Source organism: Symphalangus syndactylus, chromosome 1 (genome assembly GCF_028878055.3).
Source record: "Symphalangus syndactylus isolate Jambi chromosome 1, NHGRI_mSymSyn1-v2.1_pri, whole genome shotgun sequence".
NCBI lineage: Eukaryota > Metazoa > Chordata > Mammalia > Primates > Hylobatidae > Symphalangus > Symphalangus syndactylus.
In genome coordinates, this window is record NC_072423.2 from 132,635,001 (window position 1) to 132,648,996 (window position 13,996).

The 13,996-nt window shown below is 34.6% G+C and overlaps 1 protein-coding gene across 3 annotated transcripts in view; it reads right to left on the reverse strand.

The window, feature by feature from the left end:
* RBMS3 (RNA binding motif single stranded interacting protein 3) overlaps nt 1-13,996 on the reverse strand; it is a 1,708,877-nt gene that overhangs the window by 1,636,800 nt on the left and 58,081 nt on the right. For all 3 annotated transcript variants that reach the window (XM_055284824.2, XM_055284864.2, XM_055284860.2), the window contains exon 2: nt 4,508-4,852. In XM_055284824.2, the coding sequence (XP_055140799.2) occupies nt 4,508-4,852 (345 nt within the window). The remainder of the gene's footprint in view (nt 1-4,507; nt 4,853-13,996) is intronic.

The window sequence follows — 13,996 nt, forward strand, 5'->3', positions numbered from 1 at the left end:
TGGGAGCAAAATCTAAACTGAAGAGGACAGGATCAATAAGAAACAAAGGAAAAAGAAGATACAAACAAAAGTGGGGATATAACATCAAAGGCATCAACCACGACAGAAAAAAAAGATAAAGCAGAGTTCATTAAAATAAAAAAATACCTGCTCTGCAAAGTCACTGTCAAAAGAATAAGATGACAAGCCGCAGAGTGGGAGAAAATATCTGCAAAACATGTATCTGATAAGACAGTGATATCCAAAATACACAAAGAACTCTTCAAACTTTACAATAAGGAAATGAATAACCAGATTTTAAAATGGGCAAAAAATCTGAACAGACACCCTACCAAAGAAGATATACAAGATGGAAAATAAGCATTTAAAAAGATATTGAAGAGCATATGTCCTTAGGAAAATACAAATTAAAACAATGAAATACCACTACACACCTATTAGAATTCAAAATTCAGGTAACACCAAATGCTGGCAGGGAGGTGAAGCAACACTGCTGGGAATGCAAAATAATACAGCCACTTTGGAAGACAGTTTAGCATTTTCTTAAAAAAAAAAAAAAAACATACATACTCATAGCATACTGTCCAGCAATTGCAGTCCTTGGTATTTACCCAAAGGAACTGAAAACAGATCCACACAGAAGGCTGCACATGGATGTGTATAGAAGCTTTATTCATAATTGCAAAAACTTGGAAGTAACCAAGATATCCTTCAGTAGGCGAATGGATAGATAAGTTGTCCTACGTATAGACAGTGGACTATTATTCAGTAGCAAAAAAATACATGAGTAATCAAGCCACAAAAGTACATGGAAGAGACGTAAATGCATATTACTAAATAAAAGATAGTCTGAAAAGGCTAAATACTATACAATCCCAACTATATGGCATTCTAGAAAAGACAATACTACGAAGATGGTAAAAAGATAAATGGTCACCAAGAGTTTGGAGGGATGGAAGGGTAAATAAGAGAAACACAGAGGATTTTTAGGCCAATATAACTATTCTATATGTACTATAATGGTGGACACGTCATTATACATTTGTCAAAATTCACAGAATATATATTCTGTGAATATTCATTCACAAAGAATGAATCCTAATGTAAACTATGGACTTCACTGATAATGATGAGTGAATGCTGTTTCATAGATTATAATAAATGTACCACATCACTGTGGGATATTGATGGTGGGGCAGCTGTGGGTGTCAGAGGGAGAAGGGGACATATGGAAACTCTCTATACTTTCCACTCAATTTTTCTGCAAACCTAAAACCACTCTAAAAGATAAAGTCAATTAATTAAAATAAATAAAAATGTGAAGTGTTAAAAATTTAAAAATAAACATGGGAGAGAGAAAAACCTAGGAAATTTAAGAACACGGGTCATATTTTTCATACTTTGAGAAAACAATAAAATAAGGGCTCTGGAACTTTGAATTAAGGGGAAAAAAGCTAAAAATCACACACACACACACACACAAAAACTATTCTCCAACATATGGTTCTCAACAAAATGAAGTAGATTCATTTCTTTGCATTTCTCCCTCTAGCAAAAAATCTGCATGTTATATATGAAAAAAACATAAAAAGATTCTCAAAGTTGAAGAGAAAACGATAGACTAGCTAGGGATCCTGTGACTTGAGGAATGACATGGCAGTGAGTTTCTTGCACTTTATATTCCTCAGCTGGGTACTGAAGAAGTCAGCAACCCAGAAACACCAGTGAGTGCAACCAGACAAACAAAAAAAAGCTCCAATGAAGCCTGCTCTTTTTAGCCAAAGGACCAGGATAGGGGGAGCCTAGCAAGACAGAAAACATACACAGAATAACTGCTTTACCCGAGAAAAACATCATGGAAAATATATGGCCTCCACATTTACCCCCATACCAAAGGCCAATGATGAGCCTGGACTGCAAATCACCCAGCAATAATGGAGCACCCTTCCTGCTCAGGTGGTGGCAGAAAAGGCTTAGTAGGAAGCTGAGATTTTTACCACCTTCCAGGGTTAATAAGGCCTTCCCCTGATGGTGTCAATGAAGTTCACCTGGCAACAATAAAAAGGTCACCCTACCCCTACTAGCTAGAGTTGTGAGTGGGGAGCTTGAACTCTCACCTCTGCCCAGTGGAATTGAGGCACCCTTCCTTCCCTTGGAAATCAATAGAGGCTGAGTGCGGAACCTCGACTCTTACTCCCATGTGGGAGTAGCAAAGAGGTGCTCCCACGTATCCTGCTGATGTAGTAGCAAAAGCAGCCTGCTAAATAGGTTTAAATAAGATCCAAAATGAAAATAATATAAAGTCTAGTAAATGAATAGGAAATACAAAGAACCAAATGAACATTTTAGAACTGAAAATACAATATTTCTAAAAGCTCAATGGACACTTTCAATACAGTATGAATATAACAGAGAAAAGAATCAGTGAACTTAAAAAGAGAACAATAGGAATAAACCAATCTGAATAGCAGAGAGAAAATGAAACCACAATCAGAGTGAACAGGCAACCTACAGAATGGGAGAAAATTTTTGCAACCTACTCATCTGAAAAAGGGCTAATGTCCAGAATCTACAATGAACTCAAACAAATTTACAGGGAAAAAACAAACAACCCCATCAAAAAGTGGGCAAAGGATATGAACAGACACTTCTCAAAAGAAGACATTTATGCAGCCAAAAAACACATGAAAAAATGCTCATCATCACTGGCCATCAGAGAAATGCAAATCAAAACCACAATGAGATACCATCTCACACCAGTTAGAATGGCCATCATTAAAAAGTCAGAAAACAACAGGTGCTGGAGAGGATGTGGAGAAATAGGAGCACTTTTACACTGTTGCTGAGACTGTAAACTAGTTCGACCATTGTGGAAGTCGGCGTGGCGATTCCTCAGGGATCTAGAACTAGAAATACCATTTGACCCAGCAATCCCATTACTGGGTATATACCCAAAGGATTATAAATCATGCTGCTATAAAGACACATGCACACGTATGTTTATTGCAGCACTATTCACAATAGCGAAGACTTGTAACCAGCCCAGATGTCCAACAATGATAGAGTGGATTAAGAAAATGTGGCCCGTATACAAAACGGAATACTATGCAGCCATAAAAAATGATGAGTTCATGTCCTTTGTAGGGATATGGATGAAGCTGGAAACCATCATTCTCAGCAAACTATCCCAAGGACAAAAAACCAAACACTGCATGTTCTCACTCATAGGTGGGAATTGAACAAAGAACACATGGACACAGGAAGGGGAACATCACACACTGGGGACTGTTGTGGGGTGGTGGGGGGAGGGATATCATTAGGAGGTATACCTAATGCTAAATGATGAGTTAATGAGTGCCGCACACCAACATGGCACATGTATACATATGTAACAAACCTGCACGTTGTGCACATGTACCCTAAAACTTAAAGTATAATAATAATAAAATAAAAAAAATACCCGGGTGATGAAATAATCTTCACAACAAACCCCCATGAAACGAGTTTACCTATACAAGAAACCTGCACATGTATCTCTGAACCTCAAACTAAAATTAAAAGAAAGAGAAAAAGATTTGAAAAGAGAAGAAACATAACTAAAGAAATTTTTTTTGTAATTTTGACAAAAAAGACTAAACCAGAAGAAACACAAGAATAATTGATAATACCTTCAGAAAAAAAAGAAAAAAATTAAATTTTAAAAAATTGAAAAGATAAAAACCGTTTAAGAAAAGGTAATAGAAAAGATAGACAAACAGCCACCATAAGTAATATCAAAATCCTAAAATAAGAAAATCAAAGCAATGCAACAGAACAAATATAGTAGGTTATAATTTAATAAACCTTAGCTAAAAATAAGACTTGAAGTTATATACTGAAAGTGCACACTGCATACTTGGGAAATCCAACCCAGAATGGGAAATATTGGAATACAATAAATCTACATAAATCTAAAGAAAAAAATATTTTAGGTATCTAGGCAACAATTATAGAAAACATGCTTTTCAAATGACCGTGAAACATTAATAAGATATGCCACAAGAAGGTATGGTGGGCCATACAATCAGAATCAGTGGAACTGATTACAACGGATTTAAATTAGAACGCAATAAGACACATTAAAATTCCTCAATATTTGGTAATTTAAAACACACTTCTAAAAAACGGATTTCAAAAATGAAATCACAAAGAAAATCAGTAAATATTTCAAAATGAATAATAAAACACAGTATATCAAAATTTGTATGATGAAGCTACAACACTACTTGGAGAAAAATTTACAGCTTTAATTGCCCATATTGGAAGGAAAATAAGATTTGAATTCAGTTACCTAACTTTCCCATTTAAAAAGCTAGAAAAAAATCCAAAGAAGTATGGAAAAGAGCAATGATAAGAAATCAACAAACAAGTAGACAAAAGAAAAATGTTGAGTCTTCAAAAAGGTTTTTAATATTCATAAACCTGGCAAGACTACACCTCAAAAGTCATAAAACTACAGAAACCTTACCTTGGCCAATTCTGTAATTTTACCAAAACCAGGCTTCCAAGAGGGAGCTGTGAATAGACAATCTTAAATCCACACTGATGAAGCTGAGACTCTTCAGGGAAGTCTTCTTCAGAAATTGAGCAGTTATTATATCTTGAATCAGTGTTCATGAAGCAGTACCATGGTTCATCATGATCAACTTTGGCTGCATCCTCACTTGATAACAATCTCCATTTCAAACAATTTTCATTCTCACATTGAACCCACACTTTGTTTACATACATGTTTTCCACTGAGGAATCCATTGCATAGATACAATATTCAATCTTACCATCCAATTTTTCTTTATCCATTAAGGCATTTAATCTGAAAAAGAAGAAAGAGGAAAATAACAGAATGAGGATTCAAGAGTATAAGGAGAGAAAATTCAAACCAAAAATCAGAGAAATTCCTCTTTGATATCTTCTGTGCCCACCCCCTCTCTATCCTACAAAGACTACATATGTTGAACATGTTGTTTCCACCTACCCAGAAATAAATGAACAAAATAGAAACAACAATCACTCTGAGCATAAAATACACCAAAATTAAAAATAAGAAAAATATGATGGAGCTAAAGGGGAGTAGAGGTTGACTATAATTTCTATTAACCTAATATTTAGCACACATCTGGTATACATCAAGTACATTTTCCCATGATAACAGCTAAGCCTTACTGAATGCTGAATATGCACCAGGTATTATTCTAAGTGCTCTATACATATGGCTCACATAGTCTTCCCAACAACCTTATTATGCTCATTTTTACAGACAAAACTGAAGCTAAGAAATGTAAAGCAATTTGTCTCAGGTCCTGGAGCTGTTACGCAGTAGAGCTGGAATTTAAATGTCGGCAGTTTGATTCTAAGTTTGTGATCTTACCCATCAGTTTGTACTGCCTCTTGAGTATATATACAGCATGACTAAATGATCCTTTTCTTCTGTCTCAGGAAATCAAATGCAGCAAAATATTTCAACATATAAAAATTCAAGATTTTAAAAAATTAAATAAATCTCTTTCTTATATAGTTTCAGCTTTAATTTATTATTAATTAAATTTCTCAGAGCTTTTTTGTTAGAAAAATTTTAAACATATAGAAAGTTTGCATCGTGTAACAAAGCCCCCAAATTCTGGCTTCAATAACAATGTATACAGTAATAAATAAATATAAATAAAATACAAGTAAAACTAATTATTGGCAACTTATTTTGCAATACAAAGTCTATTTCTTAAAAATACAAAGACTGATGTACCATACTATCCAAGTATAAGCACCATTTAAAGAATCCTTTAATTTATAAGTTAATCATGTATTTAGAAGCTCACTTACTTATATTTGTCATATACCTTACCAGGGCCACTGAAAATTGCTTTAGAAATGTGTCCATATATTTCAATAGCCATAGTTCAAAAATTTTGACCTATTAATCCCATTCATGCAAACGTAATAAAATAAATTTTAAAAAGACCAATGAATACATACCAAGACCAAAAACATTCAGTGTAACACTGTTTTTCATGTTGAAAGAGTGAAAAAGTCTAAAAACAGAATCAAATCTAGCAGAAGATATAAACTTTTACTAATGATATTTGTTTGTTTTAATGTGTTTAATTCTTTAATTGAAGAGAAAATGCATAAGGGCAAAACCGCAATGTGGATTGCAACTGAAGAGAATAAATTTTTTCTCTACTCTCTGTGTCACCAGTCAGTAAAGCAGAAGTGACTGAGGTTAGACTTTGGAGCCAGGTTATGTGTTACTCACAGAGTCCCTGCCCTTTGCTAGACTTTCACTTCACATCAAGTTTGTGTGTGTAGCAGCTTTTTTTGCTTGTTTAGTTCCAATCTTCATATGCTGTCTTACTATGCTGGCTAAGATAGATATAACATTGACTAGAAGCCATGATAGTAGATTTTTTTTTCTAATTTTAAAGAGAATGCTTCGAATGTTTGACTGGTATGTTGGGAGACGGTTTTTGTAGAGACCATTAAAAGGTTACAGAAAGTTGTTCTCCTTCTATTACCAGCTTACCAAAAGGATTTTTTTGTTGATATTAATCATAATGTGGTGTTTAATTTCATCAAATTCTTTTCTGCATATACTGAGATAAATATATGGTTTTTCTTTTAAAATATATTAATTGGGTACAGATTGTATTCATGAATTTTTGAATAATAAACTATATTTGTATTCTGGATAATCCCTACCTGGTTATGCCTCATAAGTTTTTAATATACATTGCTGTATTTTGTTTATTAATAATTAATATTTTTACATGTGTGTATAAATAAGATTTGTCTATCATTTTATTTCTCCTTTTATCTTTGTCTGGTTTTCATATCAAGATTATAAAATCACTTCATTAAATAAAGTAAAAAATGTTCCCCCATTTTGGGAAAGTTTGCCTAAGGGAGGAATTTTCTAATTTTAACATAAATTTTATGAATGTTAGTATATCTACTATATTTCTCATTATATTTCTCTCTTTCACTTTGAAGTTTGTTTATGCCCTCTCTTTTTTCTTCATTTATCTTGTCAGAGTTTATTAAACAACCAGAATTTGAGTCCCCTCATTTTTTTGAATTCTATTTAATGAATAGCTGCACTTTTCTTAATTCTTTCTTTCCTTTTACTTTCTTTGGACATTCTCTGTTGCTGTTATTTTTCTCTTCTTGAGTTGATGCTTAGTTAATTCATTTGCAGCCTTTTCTAATACAAGCATTCAAGGTTATACATTCCTATCTCATTATTGCTTTATTATTTAGTTTTAAACACAAGGTTTCTATTCATCTTTTACCCAAGAGTTACTTAATTTAAAAAATTCAGAAGGTAGGGGTATTTAAGAGATTTTATTATTGATTTTTAATGTAATTGTATTTTGGTTAGAGAATATAATCTGTGTGATATTGATTTTTTTGGCATTTGTTTTGTTTTATGGCCCTACTTAACAATACTTGTGAATGTTATATGTGTGCAAAAAAATGATGCATATTTTTCAATTGTTGGGTGCAAGGTGTACATTTAATCATTATACCAAGCTTTGTGTCAACCATTATAAATAAAATTTTATGATTGTGGGGTTAATTTTCTCTATCCACACTAAATGGTTGATATATTAACTACTTAAAGGGCTATGTTAAAATCTCCCATAGTAATTGTGGATTTGTCAATTTATCCCCATAATTTTGTCAGGTTTCTTTGCTTATTAAATATATACATGTTCAGATTTGTTACATCTTGTTGGTGAATTATTCCTCATCTTATGTAATGATGCAATTTATCCCTAATAATTCTTTATCCCTAATAGTTCTTTGCCAATCTACTAGCTTAATTAGTAGAACCAAACTATTTGGTCCACTATTAACATAGCAATTAAGATAGTAGTTATGTTTCTGATTGGCTTGGTCCTAGTTATAACTTTTACCATCCCTTTACTTTTACCTTTTCTAATATTATGAGTTTCCTTGTCTCTGCCTCCTGCAAACAATATATAGTTGGGATTTGCATTTTTATCCAATCTAAGATATGATCTGCTAACCAGTGATTTTAGTTCATTTACTTTGACACTGATATACTTGCATTTTTGTGCACCTTTTATTTATTATGCTATTTCTTTACTTATTTTCTCCTTTCCTAACTTGTATTAAAACAAATTAATATTTTTCTTCTCTATACTGGTTTTGACAAGTTTATGTTATTTCTATTACTTTAATAGTTACCCTTAATACTACTCTTAATACACGATTTAACAAGGTATAAATTAATCAATATCTCTAGCTTCTTCAGAATAACAGAATGCTTTAATCCAGATGACCTTTGTGACTTTATCTCATTTCTTTCCAGTATCATAGTTCTATTTTGCATTTATACCTCAAAATTTGTCACAATTATCACTAGTATGTTTTCTACGATATTCATTTAGATTTTTCCATATGTTTTCCAGTTTCTTTGCGACCTAACGGTATTCACTGAATGAGGATGGTGAGAGAAAGGGAGGAAACAGTGGCCGGGCATGGTTGCTCACGCCTATAATCCCAGCACTTTGGGGGACCGAAGCTGGTGCATCGTTTGAGGCCAGGAGTTCGAAACCAGCCTGCTCAACATAGCAAAACCCAGCCTCTACTAAAAATACAAAAATTAGCCGGGTGTGGTGGCAGGTGCCTGTAATCCCAGCTAATCATGAGGCTGAGGCAGGAGAATCGCTTGAAACAGAGAGGCAGAAGTTGCAGTGAGCCAAGATCGCACCATGCACTCCAGCCTGGGTGACAAAGTGAGACTCTGCCAAAAAAAAAGGAAAAAAAAGAAAAAATTAAGCCATCTGGAATATCTGGAATATTTTCTGTGTTTGTGAATAAATAAGATGGAAGACTCTACTTTTTGTCTATGTAGTTAACCAATGACCCAAATAATATTTATTTAATTCTTCATCTTTTAGTAATTGGTCTGAAATGGCTCTTTATCCTAATTCACATATGTGCACATGAATCTATTTCTGGGCTCTGTATTCCTTTCTTTCAGATGTCTTTCCCTGTACAAAAAGAGATTCAGAAAATTCTAAGTCTAAAGCAGGTATTGAGAGTCTGTATGAACAACTGAGCTGAGGGAAAATAGTTGGGGTACAGATCTAGAAAGAATGAGATTATCAATAACAAGTTCATTCAAGGACATTCTATTTACTTTTATTTAATAAGTAAGAAAAATAGGCTTTACTAATACTTAATATGAAATTGACACTGGAATCTTCACTAAGACCATATGTAAGCTGGTCATATCTGAGGTCTCCTGCTGAAAAGGTGGGAGATGCCATAACTTAAGAGGGTTTCACAAATGTGCCTTTCAGTTACTCATTTACAATTACTATAATGCAATGTATTAGAGTTACATTTAACTAACTAAACAAGTTTATAGAATATATTATGTAGATTAAACTATTCCTCACAAAATAAAGTTACTTTAGAAAATTTCTAAAAAGAAACAGAAAACCTAGACAACATTAATAATGCAAATAATGAAGTATGAGAGAGACGACAGAAAGAAGAAAGTAATTACTGTCACTCAATCACGTAGGATTTTGTCCAACTTGCAACCAATGGATTGCTATAAAGGGGAAACTTTGCAGCATCACATCAATAGAAAGCTTATGAAAATTCATTATGACTGTCTCTTATAAAATGTTAAGGGGATTAAAAGATTACTTTTAAATGGTAGATAAGGTTTTCAGATTTTCTTACGACGTTGGGTCTCATAGTGGATAATACTGAGAAGATAAAATAACACTAAGAAAATGTCATTATTGCATCCCAGGGATGAAGCCCACTTGATCATGGTGTACAAGCTTTTTGATGTGCTGCTGGATTCGGTTTGCCAGTACTTTATTGAGGATTTTTGCATCAATGTTCATCAAGGATATTGGTCTGAAATTCTCTTTTTTGGTTATGTCTCTGCCAGGCTTTGGTATCAGGATGATGTTGGCCTCATAAAATGTGTTAGGGAGGATATACGCAAATCAATTAATGTAATTCAGCATATAAACAGAACCAAAGACAAAAACCACATGATTATCTCAATAGATGCAGAAAAGGCCTTTGACAAAATTCAACAACCCTTCATGCTAAAAACTCTCAATAAATTAGATATTGATGGGACGTACCTCGAAATAATAAGAGCTATCTATGACAAACCAACAGCCAATATCATACTGAATGGGCAAAAACTGGAAGGATTCCCTTTGAAAACTGGCACAAGACAGGGATGCCCTCTCTCACCACTCCTATTCAACATAGTGTTGGAAGTTCTGGCAAGGGCAATCAGGCAGGAGAAGGAAATAAAGGGTATTCAATTAGGAAAAGAGGAAGTCAAATTGTCCCTGTTTGCAGATGACATGATTGTATATCTAGAAAACCCCATTGTCTCAGCCCAAAATCTCCTTAAGCTGATTAGCAACTTCAGCAAAGTCTCAGGATACAAAATCAATGTACAAAAATCACAAGCATTCTTGTACACCAATCACAGACAGAGAGCCAAATCATGAGTGAACTCCCATTCACAATTGTTTCAAAGAGAATAAAATACCTAGGAATCCAACTTACAAGGGATGTGAAGGACCTCTTCAAGGAGAACTACAAACCACTGCTCAACGAAATAAAAGAGGATACAAACAAATGGAAGAACATTCCATGCTCATGGGTTGGAAGAATCAATATCGTGAAAATGGCCATACTGCCCAAGGTAATTTATAGATTCCATGCCATCTCCATCAAGCTACCAATGACTTTCTTCACAGAATTAGAAAAAACTACTTTAAAGTTCATATGGAACCAAAAAAGAGCCCGCATCACCAAGTCATTCCTAAGCCAAAAGAACAAAGCTGGAGGCACCACGCTACCTCACTTCAAACTATACTACAAGGCTACAGTAACCAAAACAGCATGGTACTGGTACCACAACAGAGACATAGATCAATGGATCAGAACAGAGCCCTCAGAAATAATGCTGCATATCTACAACTATCTGATCTTTGACAAACCTGACAAAAACAAGCAATGGGGAAAGGATTCCCTATTTCATAAATGGTGCTGGGAAAACTGGCTAGCCATATGTAGAAAGCTGAAACTGGATCCCTTCCTTACACCTTATACAAAAATTAATTCAAGATGGATTAAAGACTTATATGTTGGACCTAAAACCATAAAAACTCTAGAAGAAATCCTAGGCAATACCATTCAGGACATAGGCATGGGCAAAGACTTTATGTCTAAAACACCAAAAGCAATGGCAACAAAAGCCAAAATTGACAAATGGGATCTAATTAAACTAAAGAGCCTCTGCACAGCAAAAGAAACTACCATCAGAGTGAACAGGCAACCTACAGAATGGGAGAACATTTTTGCAACCTACTCATCTGAAAAAGGGCTAATATCCAGAATCTACAATGAGCTCAAACAAATTTACAAGAAAAAAACAAACAACCCCATCAAAAAGTGGGCAAAGGACATGAACAGACACTTCTCAAAAGAAGACATTTATGCAGCCAAAAAACACATGAAAAAATGCTCATCATCACTGGCCATCAGAGAAATGCAAATCAAAACCACAATGAGATACCATCTCACACCAGTTAGAATGGCCATCATTAAAAAGTCAGGAAACAACAGATGCTGGAGAGGATGTGGAGAAATAGGAACACTTTTACACTGTTGGTGGGACTGTAAACTAGTTCAACCATTGTGGAAGTCAGTGTGGCGATTCCTCAGGGATCTAGAACTAGAAATACCATTTGACCCAGCCATCCCATTACTGGGTATATACCCAAAGGCCTATAAATCATGCTGCTATAAAGACACATGCACACGTATGTTTGTTGCTGCACTATTGACAATAGCAAAGACTTGGAACCAACCCAAATGTCCAACAACGATAGACTGGATTAAGAAAATGTGGCACATATACACCATGGAATCCTATGCAGCCATAAAAAATGATGAGTTCATGTCCTTTGTAGGGACATGGATGAAACTGGAAATCATCATTCTCAGTAAACTATCGCAAGGACAAAAAACCAAACACCGCATGTTCTCACTCATAGGTGGGAATTGAATAATGAGAACTCATGGACACAGGAAGGGGAACATCACACTCCGGGGACTGTTGTGGGTTGGGGGGAGGGGGGAGGGATAGCATTAGGAGATATACCTAACGCTAAATGATGAGTTAATGGGTGCAGCAAACCAACACTGCACATGGATACATATGTAACAAACCTGCACGTTGTGCACATGTACCCTAAAACCTAAAGTATAATAATAAAAAAAAAAAAGAAAGGCAACTGTCAAAAAAAAAAAAAGAAAATGTCATTATTACTTAAATAGTGATACTCATTTTCAATTGCATCTAACTTAAACCTCTTGGTATTTTAGATTTGATATGTTTTATCTAGGCTAACAGAATTTAGAATATAGATCATAAAATGCTTATTCTTTTCGAACGAGATTGTCATTGATTCCATTACATTTTCTCCAACACTTTGCTGGTTTTCAAAACTCCTGCCACATATAGAAGATGCAAATGACAATGAGGAAGTGAATGTGTTCACAAGAATGCTAGAGCCTCTGAAGGGATCCCTATATAATCATACCTAAGTAGACCAGAATTAGTTTATAAAGACAATGACAAATGCAAAGCTATGCTGAGTACAATATTTGCTTCATTCAACTTTTGTTTCTAATTGTTTATTTCATAACTTAGTTATATTGAACTAGAAAATGCACAAAAACAAAATATTAAATTTTAAAAATAGAAAACACAGAATGGCTATTTAAAATTATGAAGTCTTAAGTTCAAGGAAATGTATATGAATGGTTATAGACACTCAATTTTCAGCCAGACAACTCTACCACTCTTTACTAGGCAAATTAGTTAACCACTAAAAATCTCTGCTCCCTTACCTGGGGATAATAAGAGCACTACTTATTACCCTATATTGAACTCCTAGCATATTATTTTGCACACTATACATACTCAATGTTTTTTGAATAAATAGATGACTTTAAACATCAATTCAAACAAATATTGAGTTCCTATTAAAAGTTAGACACTATGAACAAAAGATGAACAAGAAACAATCCCTGTTCTTGACTCAGAACAACATAGATACCAAGTTCCATAAAATACTTGATAAATGTAATACAGTGTGATGTTAGATGTACAAATACTTAGGAGAACACAAATGAGAAAATAACTTTCTTAAAATAAGAGGGCTCCATGAAGGATGCATGGAGCAGCTAGCATTTGAGCTGAACCTGAAAAGATAAGTAGTTCACTTTGGCGAGGTGAAGGAGCAAAGGAGCACATAGGTGGAAACTCGCCAGGTGCAATGGCTCATGCCTGTAATCTCAACATTTTGGAAGGCCAAGGCGAGTGGATCACTTGTGCCCAGGAGTTTGAGACCAGCCTGGGCAACATAGTGAGATGCGATCTCTACCAAAAATAATTAAATTAGCTGGGTGTTATAGGGCACACCTGTATTCCCATTATTCAGAAGGCTAAGGCATGAGGATTGCTTCAGCTCAGGAGTTGGAAGCTGCAGTGAGATATGATGATGCTGCTGCAGTGAGATATGATGATGCCACTGCAGTGTAGCCTGGGTGACAGACTGAGACCTTGTCTGTCAAAAAAAAAAGAAGAAAAAAAGAAAAGGAAATTCCATGAAAACATGCATGCATGTAACGTACAAAAATATTGAGCTGAGCAGTTAGGACACTTTTTAAGGGAAGTAAAGGTCATAGCAGGTGAAGGTGGAAAAACCTCAGAAGAGTCTTATTTACCATATTATGTTAATAGACCTTATTATCCTGGAAGCAAAGAGGAGTCATTGTCTGTTTAAAACTAAGAGTATCTCAAAAAATCAGATACTTCATAATTTCCAAGGCACATATTTTTAAACATCTCAGCAACCACACTGTATCTTCCAGT